Consider the following 27,886-nt stretch of genomic DNA (forward strand, 5'->3'; position numbering starts at 1 on the left):
TTCCGTCCAGTAGCAAGACATCATTCCCAAACACAGTTCTAATAATTCCAAATGGAATGTTGATGACAGAACATCTACTAGAATTTGACGGATCTTATTTGATTGGAAGATTCAGTAACACTTTATTTTACAGTGTCCTTGTTACATTATGTTACATGTACTTACCGTAGTAATAACAGTAAATTATGCATAATTACATGCAACAAACCCTCAACCAAACCCTAACCCTAAGTACATGTAGTTGCTTAATATTACTCAGTACTTAAATATATAATTACACTGTCACAATGACACCTTAAAATAAAGGGTAACTGAAGATCCTTATTGACTTCATGGGAATTCCCTTTGGAATCATGTACTCAGTCCTTTTCAACTATAGGGAAGTGACTAAATTGATAAATCATGTTTTGCCACTTTTTAGGAGTCCAGGGCCCAGTTATTAAAAACACGTAATCTGGATCATTATAAAATCCCATGTTATCCAGGCTCAGGTAATCCATCTTCCTTTTTCTGTGCCGGATTTTTTAAAGCAACATCTCTCACCCTGATCCAGATCCACACTTTTCCAGATGCGTTTCACAGTGTAGACGGCTGGATAAAGAACACCAGGTCCAATCGTCAGTGTGGGGTAACTTTTAATATTTTTATTTGAAGAGAAAGAAAACAACATAAACAAACAAACAAACATCCCCTTCCATATTCAATCTCCTTTAAACACTCAGACCCCTACGGAGGCACAAGAGGGACATGGTGATGGAAAAAAATGAGTTTTTTTGAGTTCTCTCGCAGAGAACTCCTCGGAGGAACGCCGGAAATCTGCGAAAGAACCTGAAAGCATTAAAAATAATTTCTCTTTTTTTTCCCCCTCATCCTCTTATGTGACTCACGACAACAACAAACAAATATACATGCAATAACGGATTATCTCTGATGATTGTGCCTAGATATTAAAATATATTATTTTTTTGTTTGATATTGACAGCGGTTTGTGGGATTATTTTATGGCGCAAAAATGTTTACTTCTACTTTTTTACTTTAACTGTTAAACCAATCAAGAGCAAAATAAAATAGAAATGTGTATAAGTCAAGATACAAATGTTTTTTTTGTTTTTTGGTTTTTTTTATCATTTGACCAATTTTATACAATACTTGTTCCTGAAATCCAAAAATCAAGATTTTTTTTTTTTTTTTGGATCAAAGACATCCCAATATTACCAAAAAGTTTTGAACATACACTGACGTTTTTGATCCAGACCAAAACCAAGATTTTGTGATCAAATCCAATCAGAATCCTTTGTTTCTGTGGACATCGGGACATCTCTTTCCACAACATTGTGAGAACGTGGATTAAAAATTAGTAAAGGAAAAAAATAAACAAAGTGCAATTTTTGCAAAAATACTGTACATGTTCGTTTCATTACAATCTAAGAAAATAAGTAAAAGAATGATTTTATCCTTTGCCTTCAGCTTTATTTGGCTCAGACTGACACGTTATTTACAAAGGCTGATGATAAAATACACTCGCAACTGAATAAGTTAAAAGTTTCACAGGCGAAGAGCGGCGGCGCCTTCAGATGCTACGGAGGAAACGGATTCTTCTCATCACAGATGACCGATGACGGACCATACAGTAAAACGCACAAACACATAAACTCATCAACCAACAAACCGAGAAGGACAATGACCAATAAATCATCTGAACCAAAGCACTGTGTGTGTGTGGATGAAAAGAGGACAAGATCAACAGTGTTTGATCAATGTTGCAAAGGACCGGTGACCTTTCAGAAAGGGTTCATGATTTCATAGTTACACCAAAAGAGATTAAAATCTGGAATATTATACGGTATACTCTACTACTGTTTGCTGGATCCCAAAAGGGAAACATCTCTTTGCCAATTACTGCAAAGCTCTTATACATGGAAGCTTGTTTTCCACACAGAATAAATCATAGAAAAGGTCATTTCGACTTTTTATCTCACAATTCTGATTTTATAAGACGCAATTGGGAGTTATAAAGTAAGAATTGCAAAATATAAAGTCGCAATTGTGTTATAAAGTCAGAATTGTATATAAACTAAAAGTATTTTTTTCCTTAGAACCGGACTTTATATCACGCAATTGTGAGTTTATATCTAACAATTCTGACTTTATAATTGACATATAATTTTAGAATTGACTTTTTAATTGACATATTTTCTCAGAATTGTGAGATATAAACAAAGTATTTTTTCCCTTAGAATTGGACTTTATAACTCCCAATTGTGAGTTTATATCTCACAATTCTGAGAAAAGATGTCAATTTCATGATATAAAGTCAGAATTGCATGATATAGTCACAATTCTTACTTTTTTCTCGCAAATGTGAGTTTATATCTCGCAATTCTGACTATATAACAAGCAATTGCGACTTTATATCATGCGATTTGGATTTTATATCTCACGATTCTGACTTTATAACACGCAATTGGGAGTTATAAAGTAAGAATTGCAAAATATAAAGTTGCAATTGTGTTATCAAATCAGAATTGTGAGATATAAACAAAAGAAAAGAAAAACAAAAATATTTTTTCCCCCTTATAACTCCCAATTGTGAGTTTATATCTTCACAATTCTGAGAAAAGATGTCAATTGCGTGTTATAAAGTCACAATTCTGACTTTTTTCTCGCAATTGCGACTTTATATCATGCAATTTTGATTTTATATCTCACGATTCTGACTTTATCTCACAATTCTGACTCTTTATCTCGCAATTCAGAGAAATAAACACGTAAACTCTCAATTGTAAGATAAATTATCTTTTAAAATGTTTTATTCGGTGTCGGACACAAGCTTCCATTCTTAAACCTACATTAACTACAGCACTGCCGCACTAAAATACAGCAGCTGATTATAAGACACTGCACTGAAATGAATATTCACTGCAAAGATAGAAAAATAACAAATCTGGAGAACTATCAAACGAGCGAGAGAGGAGCTGAAGTATTTAATAATTATCTTACTTTAATGGACGCTTCCAAAAACAAAGCAACAAATCTGAAGTTCCTTGATTTGTAATCCAAGAATAACTTTGATTGCATTGATCCTAATGCACATCGGCTTTCTAATCCCAGAGGGGGACGGTGAGTTGAAGTGAAACCGCATGAATGATGGAGCTCCTCATTGAAACTCTTTATTATCAATGCGTCCGCTAACAGTGGCCAGGGGAGGTCAAGTCTAAAGCCAGAGCAAAAGTCACCAGGAGAAGTTGACGGGCGAGAGTCCAGCTCAGTTTGAGGGGTTGTAAAGTTCTCCGGAGGACGGCAGGCGGACCCGTGACGGACCCGTGACGCTCGGGAGTCGGGAGAGATCCGGGAGTCCTCCGAGACGAGACCGAAGCTCCTTCCGGACCTGAGACACTCGGGCCAGTTTACGCTTGTATTCCTGACAGAGAAACACACATCTTGTTAGTGCAAAGGACAACCGGTGTTTTAGGTGCTGTGCAAAACACTCTTTTTGAAATAGAAATAAAAAAATAAATGAATAAAGTCCAATAATAAAACCTCTTAATAACAACCAATAATCCTCTTTTTTTAATCTTTATATATTGAACACAAGGCTTTTAAACCGATGCAACAAGAAAAGCTGAAGTCTTTCTGTAATGTATTACGGTTTTGATTTGTTTTACTGTTTATTCTAAACACAGACGCACAAAAACAACACAGTCTGCTGATATTTTTACACATTTATGTTTATATAAGCACATTACGTGATGAATATATATATTTCTGTTTAAGTGAAGTTCTTGACATAAATGTTCCCCGTCTCATATGTCATTTTTTATACTATATTAAGGTTTAATTGACAGGAGTTTAAAAGTTTAAGAACGTTATTCTGTTCCAACATAAATTAAATTATTCTTTTTTTAACTCTTTAACATGTTTTTGTCACTAATGAAACACTAGAAAGCATCAGAATTAATTGCCTTAATTTACACCAAAATAATATTTTCATATATAACATGTCTGTCAGGGTATATGTTAGGATGAATGTGTTATAAATTACACTGATTTAATTAAGTTAATTTATATATGGTTAATGTGGTAACACTTTATTATAAGGTTCATTAGTTAACATGAACTAAGAATGAACAATACTTCAGCATTTATTAATCTTAGTTAATATTAATTTCAACATTTACTAATACATTATTAAAATCAAATATTGTATTTGTTAACATTAATGCACTGTGAACTAACATGAACAGCTGGATTTTTATTAACCAACATTAACAAAGATTAATAAATACAGTAACAATGCATTGCTCATACTTAGTTAATATTAATTAATACATTAATGTTAACAACTTAACCTTATTGTAAAGTGTTACCGTTAATGTCTGTTTTTCTACAACGCGAGGTCAACTTTACATTTGGATGTGAAATATGGACTTTAACTACATAAATAATCTGATCCAATTTTAACCCTTAAGAGTTTGCAATCAAACTTAAAACGGGTCCGAATGAAAAAGTTAAATTTTACTTAAAACAATGCTTTTCTTCGCACGTTACTTTCATACTTTTACTCTTAGTGTGTAAAATTAAAACGTAAACTTTTAAATGCATTTGGCATCATGAACTAAAATTGAACAATCTTTTACAGCATTTGTTAATCAGCACTTATAAACACACAATTTTGATTCTAATTAACCAAAATTAATATATTTGGCAAAAGTATTGTTCATGTTAACTACTGTAAAACTAATGTAAAAGCATATAACGTTTCTGAAAAGTGTTACAGAAAAACCACAGCAAGTTATTTCACTGCTGGACTCAAGAATAAGGATATATTTGTGAAAGCCAGTGCATAAGCAAAAAAAAAGCACACTCAAGAGATTTGTATTTTTTTCTTTTATTTGTATTTGATCAATAAAGACGGCATCGGGAGGAACACGGGAGCTGCTCACTACCTGTTGGCAAAGGCTGGAAAATGAAGCAGTTAATGCCCATACAACTTTTTCTAGAACTTTGTGTTTTATACTTACCAGCCCAGAAGAGTGTCTCATGCACAGGCCTTAAAGGCACAGTTCACCCAAAAATAAAAATAGATGATATTTCAGATATTGGCTTCCATAGTATGAAAGTCAAAGGGGACCAAAAACTGTTCTTCAGCTCAAAATATCTACATGTTCAGCACAAGAAAAAAAAAATTAATACAGGTTTGGAAAAACTTCGTAAATAATGATTTTTTTTTTTTTTTGGGTGAACTGTCCCTTTAAGAGAATTCAGTGTTGGATTTGCTGAAATGGCTTGATATTGGAGTTTCACTGCCCTCTATAGGCAGAACAAACCAATGCATCTCTGATCACAGTGCGATATAAAGTTGGATTTTTAGTACAGTGGTAAAGACTTGCACATATTTTTAACATGCACAAGCTAAAAAACTCAGAATTGGAGAAAGAAAGGCAAGAAGAGGATGAAAAGGAAAGGAAATGTGACGTCAGTAAGTTTACCCACTTCTAGTTTCTGCTCGTTCTGGGCCAGGCCGTCTCTCTGAGTTTGCAGAAAGATGGCGAGCGTGCGTGTGAGTTGCCGCCGGTCGTCGATCTCCGCCGCTAGTCGCCCGCTGTAATCCGCTAGCAGCATACAGGCCTCCTCCACCAGCCGAGAGAGACGCTCCCCTGACTCTTTATCTGACACACACACACACACACAAGCAGGACAGTCTTACACCGACACACTACATATCACTTCTAATCAAGTTTATTTGTATTAGGGCTGTGCAACGATTAATCATATCCAAAATAAAAGTTAGTTTAGTGTGTACTGTGTATAATTATTTGATAGTGACCACAAAACCAGTCAAATGGGTCAATTTTTTTAAATTGAGATTTATAAATCATCTGAACGCTGAATAAATAAGCTTCTCATTGATGTGTGGTTTGTTAGGATAGGACCATATTTGGTCGAGATACGACTATTGAAAATCTGGAATCTGAGGGTGCAAAAAAAATCGAAACATTGAGAAAATCTCCTTTAAAGTTGTTCATTTATGTTGGCGATTGTGCTGCACTCACTCACAGAAATACATGTTTTATATATTTATGGTAGGAAATGTACAAAATATCTTCATGGAACATGATCTTTACTGAATATCCTAATGATTTTTGGCATAAAAGAAAAATCGATAATTTTGACCCATACAATGTATTGTTGGATATTGCCACAGATAAACCCGTGCGACTCGAGACTGGTGACGTGATCCAGGGTCACATATAAATACAAATACACACACATGCATGCATATATTTAAGAAATATGTGTTATTTATATATACAATATTTACATTTATATATATAATATAAATATATATATATATACATGCAAATATTTCTTAAATATGTACATGCATATGTGTGTATTTATATATACAAAATAATTATACGCAGTACACACACATTATAAAAACAAACTTTTATTTTGGATGCGATTAATTGTTGCACAGCCCTAATTTGAAAAGCACTTCACAATGCATATCACTTCAACACAGAGTTATTAAGGGGCCGTTCGCACCAACGTTTTCAACTAAATACAGAAAACTTTTCATTCGTTTAGACAACAACGCGTTTTGGGGCCTGAGAACGCAAACTTTTGTGAATTTGTGAAAACAGTGACGTCATGCGCATGATGTGTTCAGTCAAGAGACGCGTAGTTTCTTTACAAAGTGACGTCACCAACACCTGTTGTAAATTTACAAATAAATTTATAATCATTTTAAAATAAAAACAAACAAAAAATTCACATGAAAAGTAAAAATATAAAAATAAAAGCCAATTCCAAAATATTAATAAAGGTGAAATAAAAAGTACACTTTTAAAGTAAAAAAAAACAAAACAGCAGCTTTACACAAGATGCTTGCTTCAATGTTTCAGTTTTAGGAAGTCAAAGATTAGTGTATCAAAGTAATGTCCATATGGCAGTAATATATGTATTATTATACTATAATATAAGTCATGTGCTTAGCTCAGTTAATAAGACGACACAATGAACACGTTAGAAAGCAATTACAACTTGTGTTCATAATGATTACAATATTAGGATAATAAACGATATAAGATTAATATTTGATAGTTTATTATGTCAGTTCAAAGCTGGCATCATCTGAAGTCTTCACAATTAATAATAACAACATTAATATCAGAAGTTTCATTTTAATTCAGTATATATAAGTTAGATCACTGCTTATTAATTACTGATGGTCTGCAATCGCCTGCGGGCAAAATGTGCCATTATTAAGCATAAATCATAGGTGTAATAAAATCATAAGAAAAATAAATAAATAAAAATAACCTGTTAAACATGTAAAGTATTATGCCAATCATTTAATACATTGCTTCTTATGTAAAACCTTTTGGCATAAAGGCTCTTTAAAATTGCTCTATATAATACCCCATTGAACCTTTTCCTCTAAAAGTGTGAGTATTTTTTACTAAAACTATTGAAAAGATTTATGTTAATTGAAAAAATTAAGTGTTTTTTGATCAAGCACAGTCTTTAAAATCGTCAGCAGCTTAACGAGGCGCTGAGTGTTTTTCCGGAAAAGAAAAGTTGAAAAATTTTCATCTTTATGTAAAATGCAGTGCTCATCACTGTCACTTTTTACCCAGCCGTCCAATCACAGCGGAGGAGGGGCGGGAATAATACCACACCGACCAACCACCACATTCTGCTTTTACAACGACAACTGACGACAAGTGTATAAAATCATTTAAAACAAGAGCCAGAAAATACTGTGCATTGTTTCGACATTTTTATAGTCAGAAAATAAACGACATGCCAAATCAGATATTAGACGCGGATATTCCTTATGTGTTAAAGTGCTCAAGTGCTCACAATAGGGCTGGAAATAAATAAATAAAAATGAACTAAAATTGAAATGTTTATTTATTTATGATTTAACGCCATATCATCAGCAATGGCTATATTCATGGCAATCAACAGTATTTCAATTTATTTATTTTAAATAATTATGATTACACTTCAATACATTGTATACAATAATTTAACAATTTGGTCTTAAAAAACAATCAATGTACAAAATCAGACATGTATACCAATAACAACAACAGTAATAACAATTACATAGAATCTTTCGATTTAATATCTGATAGAAATTCTACAATTATTCCAAGAGAAACCTTTTTAAAAATGTCCATTAATATATTTTCTGCATAAAAACGGTCTAATATCATTTTTAAAAAGGACGTATTATTAAAATATGTTTTACACTCATGAAATTCTTATACAAATCACAAACCGGTTTCTCTTCCCTTTTATAAAATAAAAATAAATATAAAATAAATGAAACCTAAAACTGACAAAAGCTAAAAATGTAACTAAAATTAACATGAAAACTAAAAATATAAAAATAAAAGCTAATTCAAAATATTAATAAAACTATAATGAAACTAAAATAACACTGCCCTAGCGTTTCTGAACACATACTGTTGTCAACATAAATCATAATTCGGATTTTTAATACATTGTCTACGTCTGAAATCACACACTTCCCTTCTATATATTAGGTAAAAAACAGTATGAGACAAAAGACGTATGTCTGAATTCACAGAGCAGGTGAAAATACGCGGATGATCTACTACTTCCGGTTGGATTCTGAAGTGTGTTTATGATGGACACTTTAATATCCCATGAGGCCACAGGAGAGGATTTGTGAATGACAGTGAAGCGACGGTAGGTCACATGATAATGACAACATGGCGGATGTAGTGCGTCCAGATTACAGTTATAATATATTAGTGCTGGGCAACGATTAATCGCATCCAAAATAAAAGTTTGTGTTTACATAATATATGTGTGTGTACTGTGTATAATTATTTTGTATATATAAATACACACACATGTATGTATATATTTAAGAAAAATGTGTGATCAATATATAAAATATTTATATTTAAAGGAACCGTATGTAAGATTGTGGCCAAAACTGGTACTGCAATCACTTTCAAATTACTGTAGAGCAGTGTATCCCGGTGTACACCATAATTGTGTGTATTTATATATACAAAATAATTATACACAGTACACACACATATATTATGTAAACACAAACTTTTATTTTGGATGCGATTAATCATTGCCCAGCACTATAATATATACAACTTTTTTAGTGGTCATGACTAGTGGTCGACCGATATGGGATTTTTAATGGCCGATGCCGATGCCGATATTGAGAAAGCAATCTGGCCGATTGGCCGATATGAGGCCAATACAATACATGTGAATACAGTAAATGAGAGACATAAAGAATATTGGTGAAACTAAATGAACATTTATTGTACATACTATTTATGCAAAATTCTTTTTTCAATAATAAATATTTTCTAAGAAATTAAAATGTAAACAAAAAGGTAAGGTAACACTTCAATAAATAAAGTTTTAGTGCAGCTTCTTGTCTGCTTTAATATTTACAGTAATTTTTTCAGTCACATAAATAATTACTGCTGCTTACTGCAGGTTACAAATAACATTTATCATTAATGAACCAATCTAAACAATATTCATAAATTAATGACAAAATAGTATGTGCAATTACAGTATACATTTTATGTACAATACATAGTTAAATATAAATCTCACATAGTTTATTTACACTATTTACTTTAAACAGGTTGTTTTACTTCAAGTATATTTAAATAATAATGATTTATGTGTTTAGTTTTGCTTGTTTGTTTCTTTAAAACGTTGCAAGCCGTCACATGTATTTGCATGACATACATGAAATTAACATGTATACTACACACGATATTACGCCAATCATGGATAAATAAATACAGTAGATAGTGAGTAACATTTTCAAGGATTTATTTTTAAATGTAATATTATTACATCGTGTTCTCTTACTCTTCTCATCCACCTCACGCGACCAACTGATCTGTAATGCTTTTCCGTGCACGCGAGTCCGTTGGAAAACAGCGTCTAGTTTAAATGTAACCCGAGAACAACGCGCGTATCTGAGGAACAGCCAGTCACAGGATTTTTGACTGTTTGTGAGGTAAAATGTTTTCAGTTTTGTTTGAATTCGTTTATATCACATCTGTGACCCCCACTGGAGCTACCGCTGGGCTGCGGATCTGACATATCACGGTACTGTTTGAATAGACTCTGCTGCACGCCGGAGTGTTTTTGTGTGTAACACAATGTAGCGTCAGGTTAGAAAGCGAATGCGAATGGTCATTTACTGTGTCTGTCAGATGTCTGCTTCACTTCTGAGTGGCTTGTCTTATGGTGCTGGGCGGAGCAGAGCGAGTGTATTCAGTTCATTCACGCTCGCTCTGTTCGCGTCAGTGGAAAAAAAGCGCTAATGCACAGTCACAAACTGTTTTGAAATATATCGGCCTAACGGAAAGATTTATCGGCCGATGCCGATATCTAAAAAATTCCGAATATCGGCCGATATATCGGCCTCGGCGATATATCGGTCGACCACTAGTCATGACGCATTTACTTCTTCAAAATAATTACCTACTCAAGAGTAGGGTTGAGTCTCGTTTTTTTTTTTTTCTATACCGGTGCCAAAACAATACTTAAAAAAAAAAAAAAAAGAAAAAAAAGAGAACCTCAAAACGATGGTGAATGACATTAAAGAACGGCTTTTTTATTGAAAAAAAATTAATTTATACAATTTATATATTAAAATTTCAAAGTAAATCTATAAATATACAGTACAGGCCAAAAGTTTGGACACATTACTATTTTTAATGTTTTTGAAAGAAGTTTCTTCTGCTCATCAAGCCTGCATTTATTTGATCAAAAATACAGAAAAAAAATGTAATATTGTGATATATTATTACAATTTTAAATAATTGGTTTTCAATTTATTATACTTTAAATTATCATTTATTTCGGTGATGCAAAGCTGAATTTTCAGGATCATTACTCCAGTCTATCACATGATCCTTTAGAAATCATTCTAATATGATGATTCATTATCAAAGTTGGAAACAGTTCTGCTGCTTAATATTTTTTCATAACCTGTGATACTTTTTTAGGATACTTTGATGAATAAAAAAAAGAAAAAGAAAAAAAAAAAGAAAAAAAAAAGAAGCAAATGTTTTCAAGATAGAAATCTTTTATAACAACAATATACACTACTGGTCAGTAATTTGGGGTCAGTAATTTTTTTCTTTATTTTTTTTTAAATCAATAATTTTATTCAGCAAGGATGTGTTAAATTGATAAAAAGTGATAATAAAGAAGATTTATATAAAAAAATTAAAAAAATTATTTTGAATAAATGCAGTTCTTTTTAACCTTTTATTCATCACATATATTAGGCAGCAGAACTGTTTCCAACACTCATAATAAATCAGAACATTAGAATGATTTCTAAAGGATCATGTGATTGACTGGATGTCACATGTGACACTGAAGACTGGAGTAATGATCCTGAAAATTCAGCTTTGCATCACCGAAATAAATGATAATTTAAAGTATAATAAATTGAAAACCAATTATTTGAAATTGTAATAATATATCACAATATTACATTTTTTTCTGTATTTTTGATCAAATAAATGCAGGCTTGATGAGCAGAAGAAACTTCTTTCAAAAACATTAAAAATAGTAATGTGTCCAAACTTTTGGCCTGTACTGTAAGTAGTCTAGTCTAATTACAAAACAAAAAAAAGTGTACATAAATTCACAATAAAACCTAAGCCACCTAACCCAAATACAATAATTTAGCACTAAATAACACTACAGTGCTAATAACAGCAAAGTCTGTATTCTTGGTGTGCTACAAACCAGCTTTAAATTTCAGCAATTCTTTAAAAAAATTTTTACTTCTCTGGCCAAATACGACACCTCTCTTGACTTATTGCACGTCCTGCACAAGGTGAGCGTTATTTTAGAAGCATCACTTTAAATGCGTCACGTGAAACCCCTCGCGGAAGAAGAACACCGTCACGTTTACAACTGTGGCAATGAGCGCTCGTCAGGATCCACTCAAGGCTGCAGTAAATTTGCACATTCTTGAATGAATAATTTATGAGATGTACGCCGGTCTGTTCTTGTAGGGACATCGACTTTACATTTCCACAGTAAACATGACGGGGAAAATAACTGGTTGCGTTACATGTCAGTCAGTCCTTGGCTGATATTTTTATTCTTAGTGAAAGTGAATGTGTTTTGTCATTTAAGAAACCTTTATAATGATCATGATTCATGTTAGTTGATCTATAACACACAATGGGCGCCATGTTCGGCAGTTCAGAGAATTGAATGTGTCAAATTTAGGCCTATCACGTCAATTCATCCACTTCTCCCGAAATACATTAAAGTAAGAGGCTGGAGTGTGAGAAGAAGAGAGTCAGTTTTATAGTTACCTACTCAATGTGTATCTAAACACGTCATCCATTTATAATTGAAAGGATTGTTATTGCTGCTTCCATAGAGATCAGTGTGTATTTTACTAACTATACATGTTGTTTTGCTAGTACTAATGTGTATTTAAAAGTCTGAAACCTAAAATAAACCTTATCTGGTTGAAAACACTGAATAGTTATGATAGCGCTGAGCGTCTGTCTCTGGCTCAGCCAACGAGCAAACGCAGATTTGAATTTAGAAGTTGATGTTGACGCGATCTGAACATTAATCACACCGCTGTGAACGATCGTACACGAAGGGTTAACTAGCGATCACATGCGGTGATGATGCTTCTGACGTCCGTTTCGGAGAACCAGAGGGCAAACATTTCAACCGACAGCTGAGGCATTTAAGTGGCACTGAAATGAGGCACCGAAATCTGCGTTTTGATTACCTGCGTGAAGTTGGCCCCCCACCCAACGCAAAACGTCGTCAAACTATGCTCAATCGTTTGTGCTCCGTTTGTGCTGGTTTGTGCTGTAAAAATTTTCGTTTGTGCGGTTTCGGTTTTTTAGATATTAAAAAAATATTTTTAGGTCATTCTGAGGTCACTCAGCCCCCCCACATGCTCCAAATTCACCCAAAATAGTCTCGTTCGTTTGTGCTTCGTTTGTGCTGGTTTGTGCCGGTGAAATGTTCGTTTGTGCTGCGTTGGGTTTTAAAATATCAGAAATTGAATTATAGACGATGACGTCACCAGCCCCCCCACATGCTCCAAATTCACCCAAAATAGTCTCGTTCGTTTGTGCTTCGTTTGTGCTGGTTTGTGCCGGTAAAATTTTCGTTTGTGCTGCGTTGGGTTTTAAAATATTATACATTCAATTATTGTTGATGACGTCACCAGCCCCCCCACATGCTTCAAATTCACCCAAACTATGCTCAATCGTTTGTGCTTCGTTTGTGCTGGTTTGTGCTGTAAAAAGTTTCGTTTGTGCTGCTTTGGTTTTTTAGATATTAAAATTATATTTTTAGGTCATTCTGGGGTCACTCAGCCCCCCCACATGCTCCAAATTCACCCAAAATAGTCTCATTCGTTTGTGCTTCGTTTGTGCTGGTTTGTGCCGGTAAATTTTTCGTTTGTGCTGCGTTGGGTTTTAAAATATCAGAAATTGAATTATAGACGATGACGTCACCAGCCCCTCCCCCCCCCCCCCCCCCCACATGCTCCAAATTCACCCAAAATAGTCTCGTTCGTTTGTGCTTCGTTTGTGCTGTTTTGTGCCGGTACAATTTTCGTTTGTGCTGCATCTGCCTTTAAAATATTAGACACTGAATGAAAAGCGAATTATAGGTGACTTCACCAGCCCATTAAATGACGGTGACTTCAACCAGCCTGCATCTTCGTGAACGCACCACAGAGAAATGCACATTTCAGACATACGCAGAGAGCAGTCTGTTTTCTTTCGTTTTGAATTGTTCTGTTTAAAAGTAGACATGTCTGTGATGCAAGTAGGCCTAGGCGCTGAGTTTCGGTTCATTTATGAGACCAACTGCAGTTTAGGCGCCGGCGCCTCTATGTCCTGATTATCTATTGTCTGATATAGGCCTATTTACTTCTTATTTTGCCTATTAAATCCTGGCATTTGGTAGATGAAACAATGATTAAAATTAAGATACAATTAATACAAAACGAATTTCACCTTAAAGAAAGGCTTTGTGCTTTCTGTTTGAGGTCTCTGTGAAAGTTTTAAAGCAGTCTTTTAGTGCCGTTTTTAGAGCGGTCAGTCCGTAACGCAGTTCTCCGTCCGTTACATTGTTTTTTCCTCATAAATGCAAACACGAAAAATTAAATAAAATGAATAATTTATATTCTGCGGAGAGACAACGCTTCTTCATCCGGTAGGTAGGCTAGTATTACTTTTGGTTTGCGCAGTGTAATTCATAGAATTACAAAAAAAATGTAACGCACATGCTATTTCCCTCATAAATATAAAACGCATGAGTAGACTGATATTTTTCTAATGTCTGGACTCCTTTATTAAGGGAGAAGCCTATGGATATATAACAGACGTTTCAATATATTGGTATTAAGTGCATTTTCTGATTATTTATATGCGCAAATGTCACGTCCATAACGCTGGAATTGACCAATTTTAAAGAATTTATCCTCCACTATTTTTGTGGTGTAAGTCTATGTATTTTATAATGTTAACTTCAAATAATAGTGATATGAAGATGTAGTAGCATTGGATCTGGACTCTGGAGTTGGAAGGGGTGTGTCGCGATTCTGCCTTCTCACACTGCAACACAGGTTCGTGGATGGAGCGTCGGGATTTCGGTTTCATATTGCATATTGTTACAGCCCTAGTCGTTTTAGAAATGTTAAGTTCTACTTTAGTTATTTTGGTGAAAGTAACTGGAGTAGCTAATGCATTACAATTCTGAGACAGCCTTTATTGTAAGGTAAATAATTACCTTTAAATAAAAGTAATAAAGTAATCTGTAATGTATAACAGTTTGGGAGTGCTGCTGATATTGTGAAAAATGATTAGCCTATAAATAGATATTTTCATATAATTAATATTTTAATGTTTTAATATAATTCAAATGTAATTTATTCCTGTAATGTCAAAGCTGAATTTTCTGCATCATTACTCCAGTTTTCAATGTCACATTATTCTTTAGAAATCATAAGATGTTGATTTTGTGCTCAATTATTATTGGTGCTCACTGCTCAGTTAAGAAAGGCTCTTATTTTGTATTGTATTTTGTATTACTTTAATAAATATTGTTTTATTTGTGTGTTTTTTTATGTTTAATATTTTTTGTGGAAAATTAAATTTTTGATACATTTTTCACTTTTGATACATTTTTCACTTTTGATTAATTTAATCCGTTTCGGTCTTACCTTGTTACTTCAACTAGCTACTGTAAAAAAAAAAAAAAAAAAATACTTCGCACACACGAAGACAAACGATTGAGCATGTTTGGGGTGAATTTGGAGCAGGTGGGGGGCTGGTGAAGTCACCGTCTATAATTCGCTTTCATTCAGTGTCTAATATTTTAAAGGCCGATGCAGCACAAACGAAAATTGTACCGGCACAAAACAGCACAAACGAAGCACAAACGAACGAGACTATTTTGGGTGAATTTGGAGCATGTGGGGGGGCTGGTGACGTCATCGTCTATAATTCAATTTCTGATATTTTAAAACCCAACGCAGCACAAACGAAAAATTTACCGGCACAAACCAGCACAAACGAAGCACAAACGAATGAGACTATTTTGGGTGAATTTGGAGCATGTGGGGGGGCTGAGTGACCTCAGAATGACCTAAAAATATAATTTTAATATCTAAAAAACCAAAGCAGCACAAACGAAACTTTTTACAGCACAAACCAGCACAAACGAAGCACAAACGATTGAGCATAGTTTGGGTGAATTTGAAGCATGTGGGGGGGCTGGTGACGTCATCAACAATAATTGAATGTATAATATTTTAAAACCCAACGCAGCACAAACGAAAATTTTACCGGCACAAACCAGCACAAACGAAGCACAAACGAACGAGACTATTTTGGGTGAATTTGGAGCATGTGGGGGGCTGAGTGACCTCAGAATGACCACATAATATTATTTTAATATCTAAAAAACCGGAGCAGCACAAACGAAACTTTTTAAAGCACAAACCAGCACAAACGAAGCACAAACGAACGAGACTATTTTGGGTGAATTTGGAGCATGTGGGGGGGCTGGTGACGTCATCGTCTATAATTCAATTTCTGATATTTTAAAACCCAACGCAGCACAAACGAACATTTCACCGGCACAAACCAGCACAAACGAAGCACAAACGAACGAGACTATTTTGGGTGAATTTGGAGCATGTGGGGGGGCTGAGTGACCTCAGAATGACCTAAAAATATTTTTTTAATATCTAAAAAACCGAAACAGCACAAACGAAAATTTTTACAGCACAAACCAGCACAAACGGAGCACAAACGATTGAGCATAGTTTGACGACGTTTTGCGTTGGGTGGGGGGCCAACTTCACGCAGGTGTTTTGATTCGGTCCGGTTACATACCGGTTACTTAGGGTGCTTTCACATCTGTAGTTCGGTTCATTTGGTTCGCACCAAGGGCGAAAAATGATACTTTGTAGCATTTTTCAGCCATTTTGGTTCCTTTTCACCCCACACTGATCGCTCTGGTCCGAATCAGTTCATGATTTGATAAAACGAACCAAAATGCAGTCACGTGACAGCATCCACATCACTCGTTGGCCAGATGTGTCTTGAACGCACTTCCATAACTGAACTTCGATTGGTCAGAATTAACGTGCGGGAAAATTCCAACAGAACTCCCGGAAGTAAACAAAGAGGTGGAAAATCCGGCAGACAACACGCCGCTGTTTACTATGGAGAGACTCTCCGTGGGCTGATTGTATCCCTGGTCATATTTTATTATATAGTCTGTCTACACCACTTTAGACAAACAATAATATTTGAGAATGAAGCGAGGATGCGGATCGAAAATAACGTTAATAATTTCTAACAGGCGCCGCACCTCCAGGTTTGTCCGTGAGCTGCCATGCTTAAAGTGCAAACTGTCAACAAACATTTCTCCTCATCCCATAATGCACAGTGCAGCTGACTACGGCAGCTGGTTTAGTCCAAAAACGTGCAGTTCTTTGGCAGTTGGTTCTGTTCGAGGTCGGATCACGTTCTCACCATAAGCGAACCGCTCCAGAGTTCGTTTCAAAGCGTACCACGCTTGTTTGGTCCGCTTTTGGTGCGCACCCGAGTGCGATTGCCGCATTCACACCTGCCCAAACGAACCGCACCAATGGGGAAAACGAACTCTAGTGCGATTCAACCGAACTAAATGAGGCAGGTGTGAAAGCACCCTCTGGTACCGGTTCCGGTACCCAACCCTACTCAAGAGAATATGTGATTTCGGTTGCAGCCAGTATGTTTCTGATGCTTCTGACATGACGAAGGTTTGCATGCGTGTTCTCACCTGTAACTTTGTGCAATAGTGCAGAGTCCTGCACCTCCGGGGGAAGAGCAGAGATCCGCTGACGGAGAGAAGCGTCGCTCGAGGCCGCGTTCTCAAGCTCCTGCAGCGCTCGGATCAGATCTGCAGTCTGGGACACAAAACAAGCCTTCACACAGTGGATTAAGGGATAGTTCACCCAAAAATGAAAATTAGCCCATGATTTACTCACCCTGAAACCATCCTAGGTGTATATGACATTCTTCTTTCAGGCGAATACAATCAAAGTTATTAAAAAATGTCCTGGCTCTTCCGAGCTTTATAATGGGAGTGAATGGGGATATTTTTTTCAAAGTCCATCAAAGTGCATCCATCCATGATAAAAGTGCTCCACACAGCTCTGAGGGGTTAATAAAGGCATTCTGAAGGGAAGCCATGCGTTATTGTTAGTTATTTTAGTCGATGAAATTTTAAATATGGATATTTTTCACGGATGGATGCGCTTTGATGGACTTTAAAAAAAATATATCTATTCACTTCCATTATAAAGCTTGGAAGAGCCAGGACATTTTTTAATATAACTCCGATTGTATTTGTCTAAAAGAATGTAATTTACACCTAGGATGGTTTCAGGGTGAGTGAATCATGGGCTAATTTTCATTTTTGGGTGAACTATCCCTTTAAGCTGACGCGTAGCTAAATATCTGCATGTTCTTTCATACCTGTGGAGGTTCACCAGGTGAGCTTTGGGAGGCGAAGTCATCGTTGTTCACCTTAATTTCTTCGTAAGGCCTTTTCTTGGCCTTCTTTTCTACCTCTGTAGGTCATGAGGAGACGTTCAACATGAGGAGTCTTTCTAAACAACTATATAATATTCCCAATAACCTTTCAAATCAGTGAATTACGGAAGCCCTGAACCGCAACGTAAAAAAAAAAGAAAAAGGTTAAAATCGAAGCATTCCGAGATTAAAGTCGAAGCATTCCGAGATTAAAGTCGAAGCATTCCGAGATTAAAGTCGAAGCATTCCGAGATCAAAGTCGAAGCATTCCGAGATTAAAGTCGAAGAATTCCGAGATTAATGTCGAAGCATTCCGATATTTAAGTCGAAGCATTCCGAGATTAAAGTTGAAGAATTCCGAGATTAAAGTTGAAGAATTCCGAGATTAATGTCGAAACATTCCGAGATTAAAGTCGAAGCATTCCGAGATTAAAGTCGAAGAATTCTGATATTAAAGTCAAAGCATTCCGAGATTAAAGTCGAAGTATTGAGATTAAAGTCAAAATTACAGGAATACAGTCTTCCGTAGAAGTCAACATGCCACATAAAGTTTGGTCCAGGATTGTGGTAATCTCGAAATATTTCGCCTTCATTCTTTTTTTCCTTTTTATTTTTACACGTTGCGGTTCATGGCTTCCGTAGTGAATCGTATGTCCTTGAGTTGGTTTACTTACGCAGGACGTCAGAGAGTTTGTCCAGTACATCATTCTCATACACGGCTCTTTCCTGCCAGATGGACAGAACTCGGCCTAACTGTTTCTTGCAGCCCTCGTCTCCTTCACTGCACAGGAAGGACAAAATCTTGGTAAATAATATAACATTACCACAAGAAGAGTAGTAGCAACACTGCAGTAAGATGCAAATGTTTGGCCTTAAATTAAGACCGTATTATACTTATAAATGCGTAAAAATGCATAAAAAAATGCATTATAAACGCATAAAAAATCATGTTCAATTGATAAAAATTCCCTTGAAGATTTTTACAAGAAAAATGTACTAGGGTGTTGATTTGACATGATTAATTATTAAAAAAATAGTGCAATTAGAAAATAAATATAAACAGAATATAAATATAAAAAAAAAAAAAAAATATATATATATATATATATATATATATATATATATATATATATATATATATATATATATATTATATATATATATTATATATATATATATATATATATATATATATATATATATATATTTTTTTTTTAATATTTTATATATTATAAAAATTATATATATATTTGTTTATGTTTTCTTTTATTTATTAAGTAATAAAACAATATATTTTAAATTTTGACTCAGTTTTAATTTTTCAATTTTTTATTTTTTATTAGTCATTAACAGTTTCATTACCTTAGTTTTATTTTTGTATTTATTTCCAGTTAATTCTAGTGCTTCAACTCTTGCCAAGGCAGCATTTCTAATTGTTTTTCAACTAATATTTATATTTTATTTCATCGTAAGCCCATCATATTTCAATAACCCTGATACAATATATTAAACACACTAAGCAAGAAAGAAAAATATAACACCAACAATTTAAAAGAGCACTAAATACACTGGTCTAACTCACCTGGAAACGTGTTTGAACGCATCGACGATGACTGGCGCGAAGTCATCTGTGAACTCAGGTCCTTTCCTCTTGCTGTTCTGTATAACATCATTCGCAAGATACAGGAAGGTCAGTTTACGAGAAACCTGGGCTGTACAGAGAGAAAGAGAAGAAAACAACACGTCTTAGGTTTAATAGGCCGTCTGGGGAGGAATAATGCTTTAAATACTTGTGATCTAAAAGAATATGCTCTTTAATTACATCAAATCATTTATACCATTGGCTTTAAATGTCGAGAGGAAAAAATGTGTCACACTGGCAACTGAAGAATACCCATCAAAAAAGCACTAGGCAACAAAAACAGTTGCGAGTCTGTGAACACAGGTTGGGTTTCATGTGAGAAACGCTTGTTACTGATTCCAGCTGAACACTAAAAACTGCTATGGAAACTACATCTTATGAGATCTCCAGAGAGATGGAGGATCTAAAGATAGCCTCGTTCTCCCATCATCTAATCCCATACGCAAACAAACACACACTTCTAATTTTGTCTGTGCTTGATCATTATGATCAGACTGTAATCTCTTCCCATTGGCCAAGTAGGAGCTCATTTACGAACAACTAGGCTAAACAACAATAAACGAAGAACGTATGTTCTTAACATAACGTAGCGATATGTCTAACAGTACTGTTTAACATGTTATTAGATAGAATTGTTATAGAAAGTAGACAGTATATGAAAAAAAAAGGTTATTAGCCTATGCCGTGTGGCTGGTGTCCAGTGTTGCTAGCTGAGCAGAAATACATAATCATGTTTGACTTGGTCCCCTCAAAGTTGCGTTGGATTTTCTCTTCAGCATAAAGGTTTAGAGACCCATCTATCACTGTTTTCCATGCTTGTATCTAGTTTCTGGAGTAAATATATAATCTGTGTGTTTACATATAGCTGTTTTGCGTGCGTTTGGTCATCAGCGTACACTAATGTCACGGGTAGTTCCTATAGTGCTGTTTTAGACCCTACTCTGAAGTAGGAGCTAAATGAGTTCCTCCAAATGGAGTTCCTAGAACTAAAGTTGTTCCTAGTCGGCGTGTTCGCACCGCGGGAACATACGGGTACTTTAGCCAATAGTTCTAGGAACTGTGAAAAAGTTCCTCCGGTCGGAAAGTGGCTAATATTAGCTTTGCTGTGTTTTTGCTAATCTAAAGCCCAGGTCTGAATAAAAACGACCCTGTACCAGATATATCGGCCGATATACAGTGAGGAAAATAAGTATTTGAACACCCTGCTATTTTGCAAGTTATCCCACTTGGAAATCATGGAGGGGTCTGAAATTGTCATCGTAGGTGCATGTCCACTGTGAGAGACATAATCTAAAAAAAAAAATCCAGAAATCACAATATATGATTTTTTAACTATTTATTTGTATGATACAGCTGCAAATAAGTATTTGAACACCTGTCTATCAGCTAGAATTCTGACCCTCAAAGACCTGTTAGTCTGCCTTTAAAATGTCCACCTCCACTCCATTTATTATCCTAAATTAGATGCACCTGTTTGAGGTCGTTAGCTGCATAAAGACACCTGTCCACCCCATACAATCAGTAAGAATCCAACTACTAACATGGCCAAGACCAAAGAGCTGTCCAAAGACACTAGAGACAAAATTGTACACCTCCACAAGGCTGGAAAGGGCTATGGGGAAATTGCCAAGCAGCTTGGTGAAAAAAGGTCCACTGTTGGAGCAATCATTAGAAAATGGAAGAAGCTAAACATGACTGTCAATCTCCCTCGGACTGGGGCTCCATGCAAGATCTCACCTCGTGGGGTCTCAATGATCCTAAGAAAGGTGAGAAATCAGCCCAGAACTACACGGGAGGAGCTGGTCAATGACCTGAAAAGAGCTGGGACCACCGTTTCCAAGGTTACTGTTGGTAATACACTAGGACGTCATGGTTTGAAATCATGCATGGCACGGAAGGTTCCCCTGCTTAAACCAGCACATGTCAAGGCCCGTCTTAAGTTTGCCAATGACCATTTGGATGATCCAGAGGAGTCATGGGAGAAAGTCATGTGGTCAAATGAGACCAAAATAGAACTTTTTGGTCATAATTCCACTAAACGTGTTTGGAGGAAGAAGAATGATGAGTACCATCCCAAGAACACCATCCCTACTGTGAAGCATGGGGGTGGTAGCATCATGCTTTGGGGGGGTTTTTCTGCACATGGGACAGGGCGACTGTACTGTATTAAGGAGAGGATGACCGGGGCCATGTATTGCGAGATTTTGGGGAACAACCTCCTTCCCTCAGTTAGAGCATTGAAGATGGGTCGAGGCTGGGTCTTCCAACATGACAATGACCCGAAGCACACAGCCAGGATAACCAAGGAGTGGCTCTGTAAGAAGCATATCAAGGTTCTGGCGTGGCCTAGCCAGTCTCCAGACCTAAACCCAATAGAGAATCTTTGGAGGGAGCTCAAACTCCGTGTTTCTCAGCGACAGCCCAGAAACCTGACTGATCTAGAGAAGATCTGTGTGGAGGAGTGGGCCAAAATCCCTCCTGCAGTGTGTGCAAACCTGGTGAAAAACTACAGGAAACGTTTGACCTCTGTAATTGCAAACAAAGGCTACTGTACCAAATATTAACATTGGTTTTCTCAGGTGTTCAAATACTTATTTGCAGCTGTATCATACAAAATAAATAGTTAAAAAATCATACATTGTGATTTCTGGATTTTTTTTTTTAGATTATGTCTCTCACAGTGGACATGCACCTACGATGACAATTTCAGACCCCTCCATGATTTCTAAGTGGGAGAACTTGCAAAATAGCAGGGTGTTCAAATACTTATTTTCCTCACTGTATGTTCATTCTTACTGTTATCGGCCATATAAGAAAATTTGCAGGAGAGAGGCAGGCTAAATACACATTCATTGCGCAGATATTAACATAAATAATTACATAATCTCTGTATTACATACATAATACATTACATACATAGTCTCCAATGCCATCTCTCTCATGTTCGTCCATCCTCGGGATGCTGCTGTTTTTCTTCGTGCGATTCCCCCCCCACCCCCCCTTCCCCTTCCCCTTCCCCTTCCAAACTACTTTAAGTAACCTTAACCAATGAAATTAGCTGCGGGATTTCTGCTTAACTGGTTTGCACCCAGTGGGATATAGAAAGATTAAAAATACGGGAGAAATACGGGAAAATATTTAAACGGGATGATAGCGGGATAGCAAGGTAAAATACGTGAGAATCCCGGGGAAAACGGGAGGGTTGACGGGTATGAGATGGAGCCATTTCTAATCTGGATTGACACCAAACTTCACAGTGGCTTCATTATACCTCGCCTTGCGTTCACTCATTTCAATCGTGTGATGTCATCTGTAAACTGCATTAGGTGCTTTCCATGCCATCACTGAGCAACAGGTCAAACACAGGACAATTACCAGAGCAAACTTAGACCAGTTTTCCAAACACAAAAATGAATCATTAAACTGTGCATTCAAAGCCTGATTGAGACCTAAAGTCAATATGTTTAATGTGCACTTTAATAATAAACGCACTAATAAACTAATACAACCGAGCTGATCAAAGAAACCAGACTCCTACAGCACATGATGTGCCATTATCACGACGGTGCAACATTATGGCAAACCTTCAGTGGTTATGCAGGATCAGACTGGTTTATGTCTGCCAGAAGATCTAAGAAAGACAGATCTATGATATCACTAGCGACCACAAAGCCTTATAAACGGTCCCTATGCAATTACTGGTGAGTATATAAATCTATATACACATATAGAGTCAAAAATCTATGGAAGCTTGTTTCCGCCACAAAATAAAACATTTTAAAAGATAATTGCGACTTTTTATCTCACAATTGCGAGTTTACATCTAGCAATTCTGACTTTATATCTCGCAATTCTGACTTTATATCTCGCAATTCTGACTTTATATCCCGCAATTCTGACTTTATATCTCGCAATTCTGACTTTATATCTCGCAATTCTGACTTTATATCTCGCAATTCTGACTTTATATCTCGCAATTCTGACTTTATAAGACGCAATTCTGACTTTATATCTCGCAATTCTGACTTTATATCACGCAATTCTGACTTTATATCTCGCAATTCTGACTTTATATCTCGCAATTCTGACTTTATATCCCGCAATTCTGACTTTATATCTCGCAATTCTGACTTTATATCTCGCAATTCTGACTTTATATCTCGCAATTCTGACTTTATAAGACGCAATTCTGACTTTATATCTCGCAATTCTGACTTTATATCCCGCAATTCTGACTTTATATCTCGCAATTCTGACTTTATATCTCGCAATTCTGACTTTATATCTCGCAATTCTGACTTTATAAGACGCAATTCTGACTTTATATCTCGCAATTCTGACTTTATAAGACGCAATTCTGACTTTATATCTCGCAATTCTGACTTTATATCTCGCAATTCTGACTTTATAAGACGCAATTCTGACTTTATATCTCGCAATTCTGACTTTATATCACGCAATTCTGACTTTATATCTCGCAATTCTGACTTTATATCTCGCAATTCTGACTTTATATCTCACAATTCTGACTTTATATCACGCAATTCTGACTTTATATCTCGCAATTCTGACTTTATATCTCGCAATTCTGACTAACACATAATTGCGACTTTATATCATGCAATTCTGACTTTATATCTCCCAATTGCTACTTTATTTCTCAGAATTGCGACTTTATATCAAGTCCCAACTGATACTTTATATCTCGCGACTTTGATATAAGTTGTTGTAAGTACTTGATATTTCAGCCAAACTATTTTTATCCATTACAACTCCATTGCATCATTCGAGAAGCACTAATTAAAGTGATTGACAAAAAAGAAAATTGTAATTTACTCGCCCTCATGTTGTTCCAAACCTGTATGAGTTTCTTTGTTCTGTTGAACACAAAGGAAAATACTTTGAAGAATGTGTGTAACCAAACCGTTTCTGGTCCCTTTGACTTCCATAGTATTTTTTCCCATCCCATGGAAGTCAATAGGGACCAGAAACGGTTTGGTTACAAACATAACATTCTTCAAATATATGAAAATGGATATCAAATATGGAAATCAATGGTGCCTCACAATTGTATGGTTACAAACACCCTTCAAAATATCTTATTTTGTGTTCAGCAGAATACAGAGATTTAAACAGGTATGAAACAGGCGAGAAAATTATGGCATAACTTTCATTTTTGGGTGAACTATCCCTTTAAGCTTCACTATTTCAGGGGTTTTCCTGCATTGACTTTTTTTTTTGTCCCGCAAAATCCTTTTGATCGGTGAGTGATGTAGTAATAGAATGAACATAGTTAATGCGCAACTGTGAAGTAACATGAACAAACAATGAACAACTAAAATTAACAAAGATTAAATACAGTATTGCTCATGGTTAGTTATTAGCCTAATACATTAACTAATGTTAACGAATCGTAAAGTGTTACAAACAAATAATTTGCTCAGAACCTCTTAAAATGAGAATGTAAATGTGCTTACCCCCAGTGGTTAGCAAGATTTAACTTTAATGAACGACAGTATTTTCAGGTTATTTATATGACAATGTGTAAATAAATGACCTAAAAAAAATCATTTAGCCTAGTTTAGACTGGAGTGAGGTGAAAACAGAAAAAAAGTGCACAGCAAGTTGTTGTTAGCCAGCTGTTAATTGTATTCAATTGTATATGGTATAAAATTATACTATTAGTCAAAATAAACTTTTTTAATGCTACTTTTTTTATTCTACTTTTTGATATTGATATGATTATATACCAAAATAATTATCAGGTCTAGCAAAGAAGGATTTTATCTAACAAAGCTATGAAAATCACAGGGTTTTTTTAAAAAAAAAGAGGGCAATAAAAGAATGACAGTGTCTGTCGACAAACACCAAAGACCATTTTTGACCCCGGAAAAACCCTATATTTCCATCCAAACCAATTTTACAAAACCAAATTTGTGGTTGCTGGAATTTCAGGGGTAAACCAGTAATATCACAGCCAACTTCTTTAGTTATTGTACCAATAATAGCCATCAGACTGAGTGTCTGATGGAAAAACCCCGTACTTACCATCTAAAGATCTGGTAGATTCTAAACTAAACTGTTTAGGATAAACTAAACCAGACTAGCTGACCCTGGTCAGAGAGGTCTGATAACATCCCAACACATGCAGGAAAGTGAAAGGGTCTGGGACTCTGGGTACACCTACAATCATTCTGTCATCATTCTTACAAGAGCTGAAAAAAATACTATAAATAAAGGCTGTGTCCCAAAACCCAATATATGCCATAGTAAGGAAACAAATGAGTAGATGCTTCAAAATGGCTGCCAGGGTCAGTGGGAGCATCAACAGCTGAAGAAAACATATCTAATGTAGATATTATATTGCATATTTCTTCTGTGAGACTCACTAAATCTCGTTTGCAGAAGTGAAACTGACCTAACACATGTGCCTCAATGACTGCAATTGTCATGCAGGCTGGAGTGATGTTGATTGATAAAGAAAATCAGTCAATAATTGAGGTTTTGCCTCAATAATAACCTGCAAGGGAATCAAAACATGTATATGAGCTAAGCTACTAGCTTACACTAGCTTGTTTGCTACATGAGCTGCTTAATTTCGTTTCAAAACGTCAAAACAGGACATAATCTCGCATTTTAAAGCTCATCTAGGTGTTTTTGGTGAAATGTGCCTCTCCTTACCTCTCTTCAGCTCGTTATGCCAGACTTTGACGATGGTTTTGGAGTGTTTTCTGTGGTGGATGAGCCACAGAGAGAGGGTCTGCACGCTCTGCTGGGAGTTGCTCAGTTCTGATAATTTCTTCTCCAAAGCAGGCTCCGAGAACACGGACATTTTCAATTACATAAAGTAAATGTTGGGTAGAAAAGGCTCCTTGCCCACACCAGGCACCCGAAGGTCGAGGATATTAAAGCTAATAACTCCTCACGCTAGCTAAACATTCCCTGGCTGGTCTGGTTTGCCACAGTGCGCATGCGCAGACTCACCGCGCAATGTTGGAGGATGTTATAAATCGCATCGATGACCACTAGACACTAGACAGCAGTTTCAGCTCCTCTTCAAAGTGTACACTACTAAACAATATAATACACGAGTTTAATCATCTTCGATAGGAAATGTAGTTTTTGCGGGGCATACATAGAGGGAGCAGATGCAGACACCAGAATCATTTCACACAAAAAAAATCACAAAAATATTACGAAGAACAACATTGATAATAATAAGAAACAATTTTCAACACTGATATTAATAAGAAATGCTTCTTGAGCAGAAAATCAGCACATTAGAATGATTTCTGAAGGATCATGTGACTGAAAATTCAGCTTTGCCATATACAAGAATAAATTACATTTTAAATATTAATATTAAAATATATTAAATATCATTTTATATATTGAAATAGGTATTTAGTATATAAAAAATATCTATAATTGTATAAATAAAAATAGTAATTTTAAGCTGTAATAATATAACTATTGTTTCTTAAAAGTGAACTGTAAAACTAAAGGAAACTCCATTTATTTATCTCAATTTAATATTTGGGGGCAGGAGGAGTGTTAGGAAAACTTGTTTGGGAACAGTCAGTATTTCATTTTGTGCCATTAGAGTGTGTGTGAGTGTGAGTGTGAGTGTGTGTGTGTGTGTGTGTTGCTTCTGTATTCATTCAAATAGTTGAGAGAGTTGAGAGAATAGTTCTTCTGACATCGCTTCATCTCTGAACTGCAGCTCTGACTCTGCTCTGCTGTTGGTGTGTTATATCGGAGTGAACAGATCGAAAGACTTTCTGCCGATATCGACAACAATTATTGAACTGACTTGCAACATTCGGTGTCCATTATGGTGCAGTTCAGCCGTGTGTGTAGACAACTGTTGGAGTGTTTCACACACTTCTTGCCCAGGAGAGCGGCACAAGAACCAGAGAAGCTTCCGGAGGAGTGCGAGGCCTTCCCTGCCGACGACAGGCGCCGCAAGGTAACGTTACCTGAGGAGAGCCGGCATGGAGAGAGAGAGGAGGAAAGAGGAGGAGGACATAAAGAGACACTCGGAAAGATAAAGATGAAGAAGAACGGACGTGTGTGTCAGAAGAAAAGAGAGAAGCTCAGTCTGGAAAAG

General features: G+C 35.8%; 1 protein-coding gene across 2 annotated transcripts; it reads right to left on the minus strand.

Annotated features, from left to right (window-relative positions):
- Positions 1-387: 387 nt before the first annotated feature.
- Positions 388-26,758, minus strand: LOC307162677 (regulation of nuclear pre-mRNA domain-containing protein 1A-like). Of its 2 annotated transcripts, none has more exons than XM_079878172.1 (7): positions 26,458-26,758; positions 19,717-19,846; positions 18,809-18,915; positions 18,078-18,172; positions 17,380-17,506; positions 5,494-5,669; positions 388-3,421 (listed from the first exon to the last, which is right to left on the minus strand). In XM_079878172.1, exons 1-7 carry the CDS (start codon positions 26,606-26,608, stop codon positions 3,266-3,268), a joined length of 942 nt encoding a protein of 313 aa, XP_079734298.1. In that variant the 5' UTR covers positions 26,609-26,758; the 3' UTR covers positions 388-3,265. The 2 variants fall into 2 exon arrangements, with proteins under 2 accessions (XP_079734298.1, XP_079734299.1); XM_079878173.1 differs by lacking the exon at positions 388-3,421 and adding an exon at positions 4,882-4,959.
- Between the last annotated feature and the right edge of the window lie 1,128 nt (positions 26,759-27,886).

The sequence above is a fragment of the Squalius cephalus genome (genome assembly GCF_949319135.1).
Source record: "Squalius cephalus genome assembly, chromosome: 8".
In the NCBI taxonomy this organism is placed as follows: domain Eukaryota; kingdom Metazoa; phylum Chordata; class Actinopteri; order Cypriniformes; family Leuciscidae; genus Squalius; species Squalius cephalus.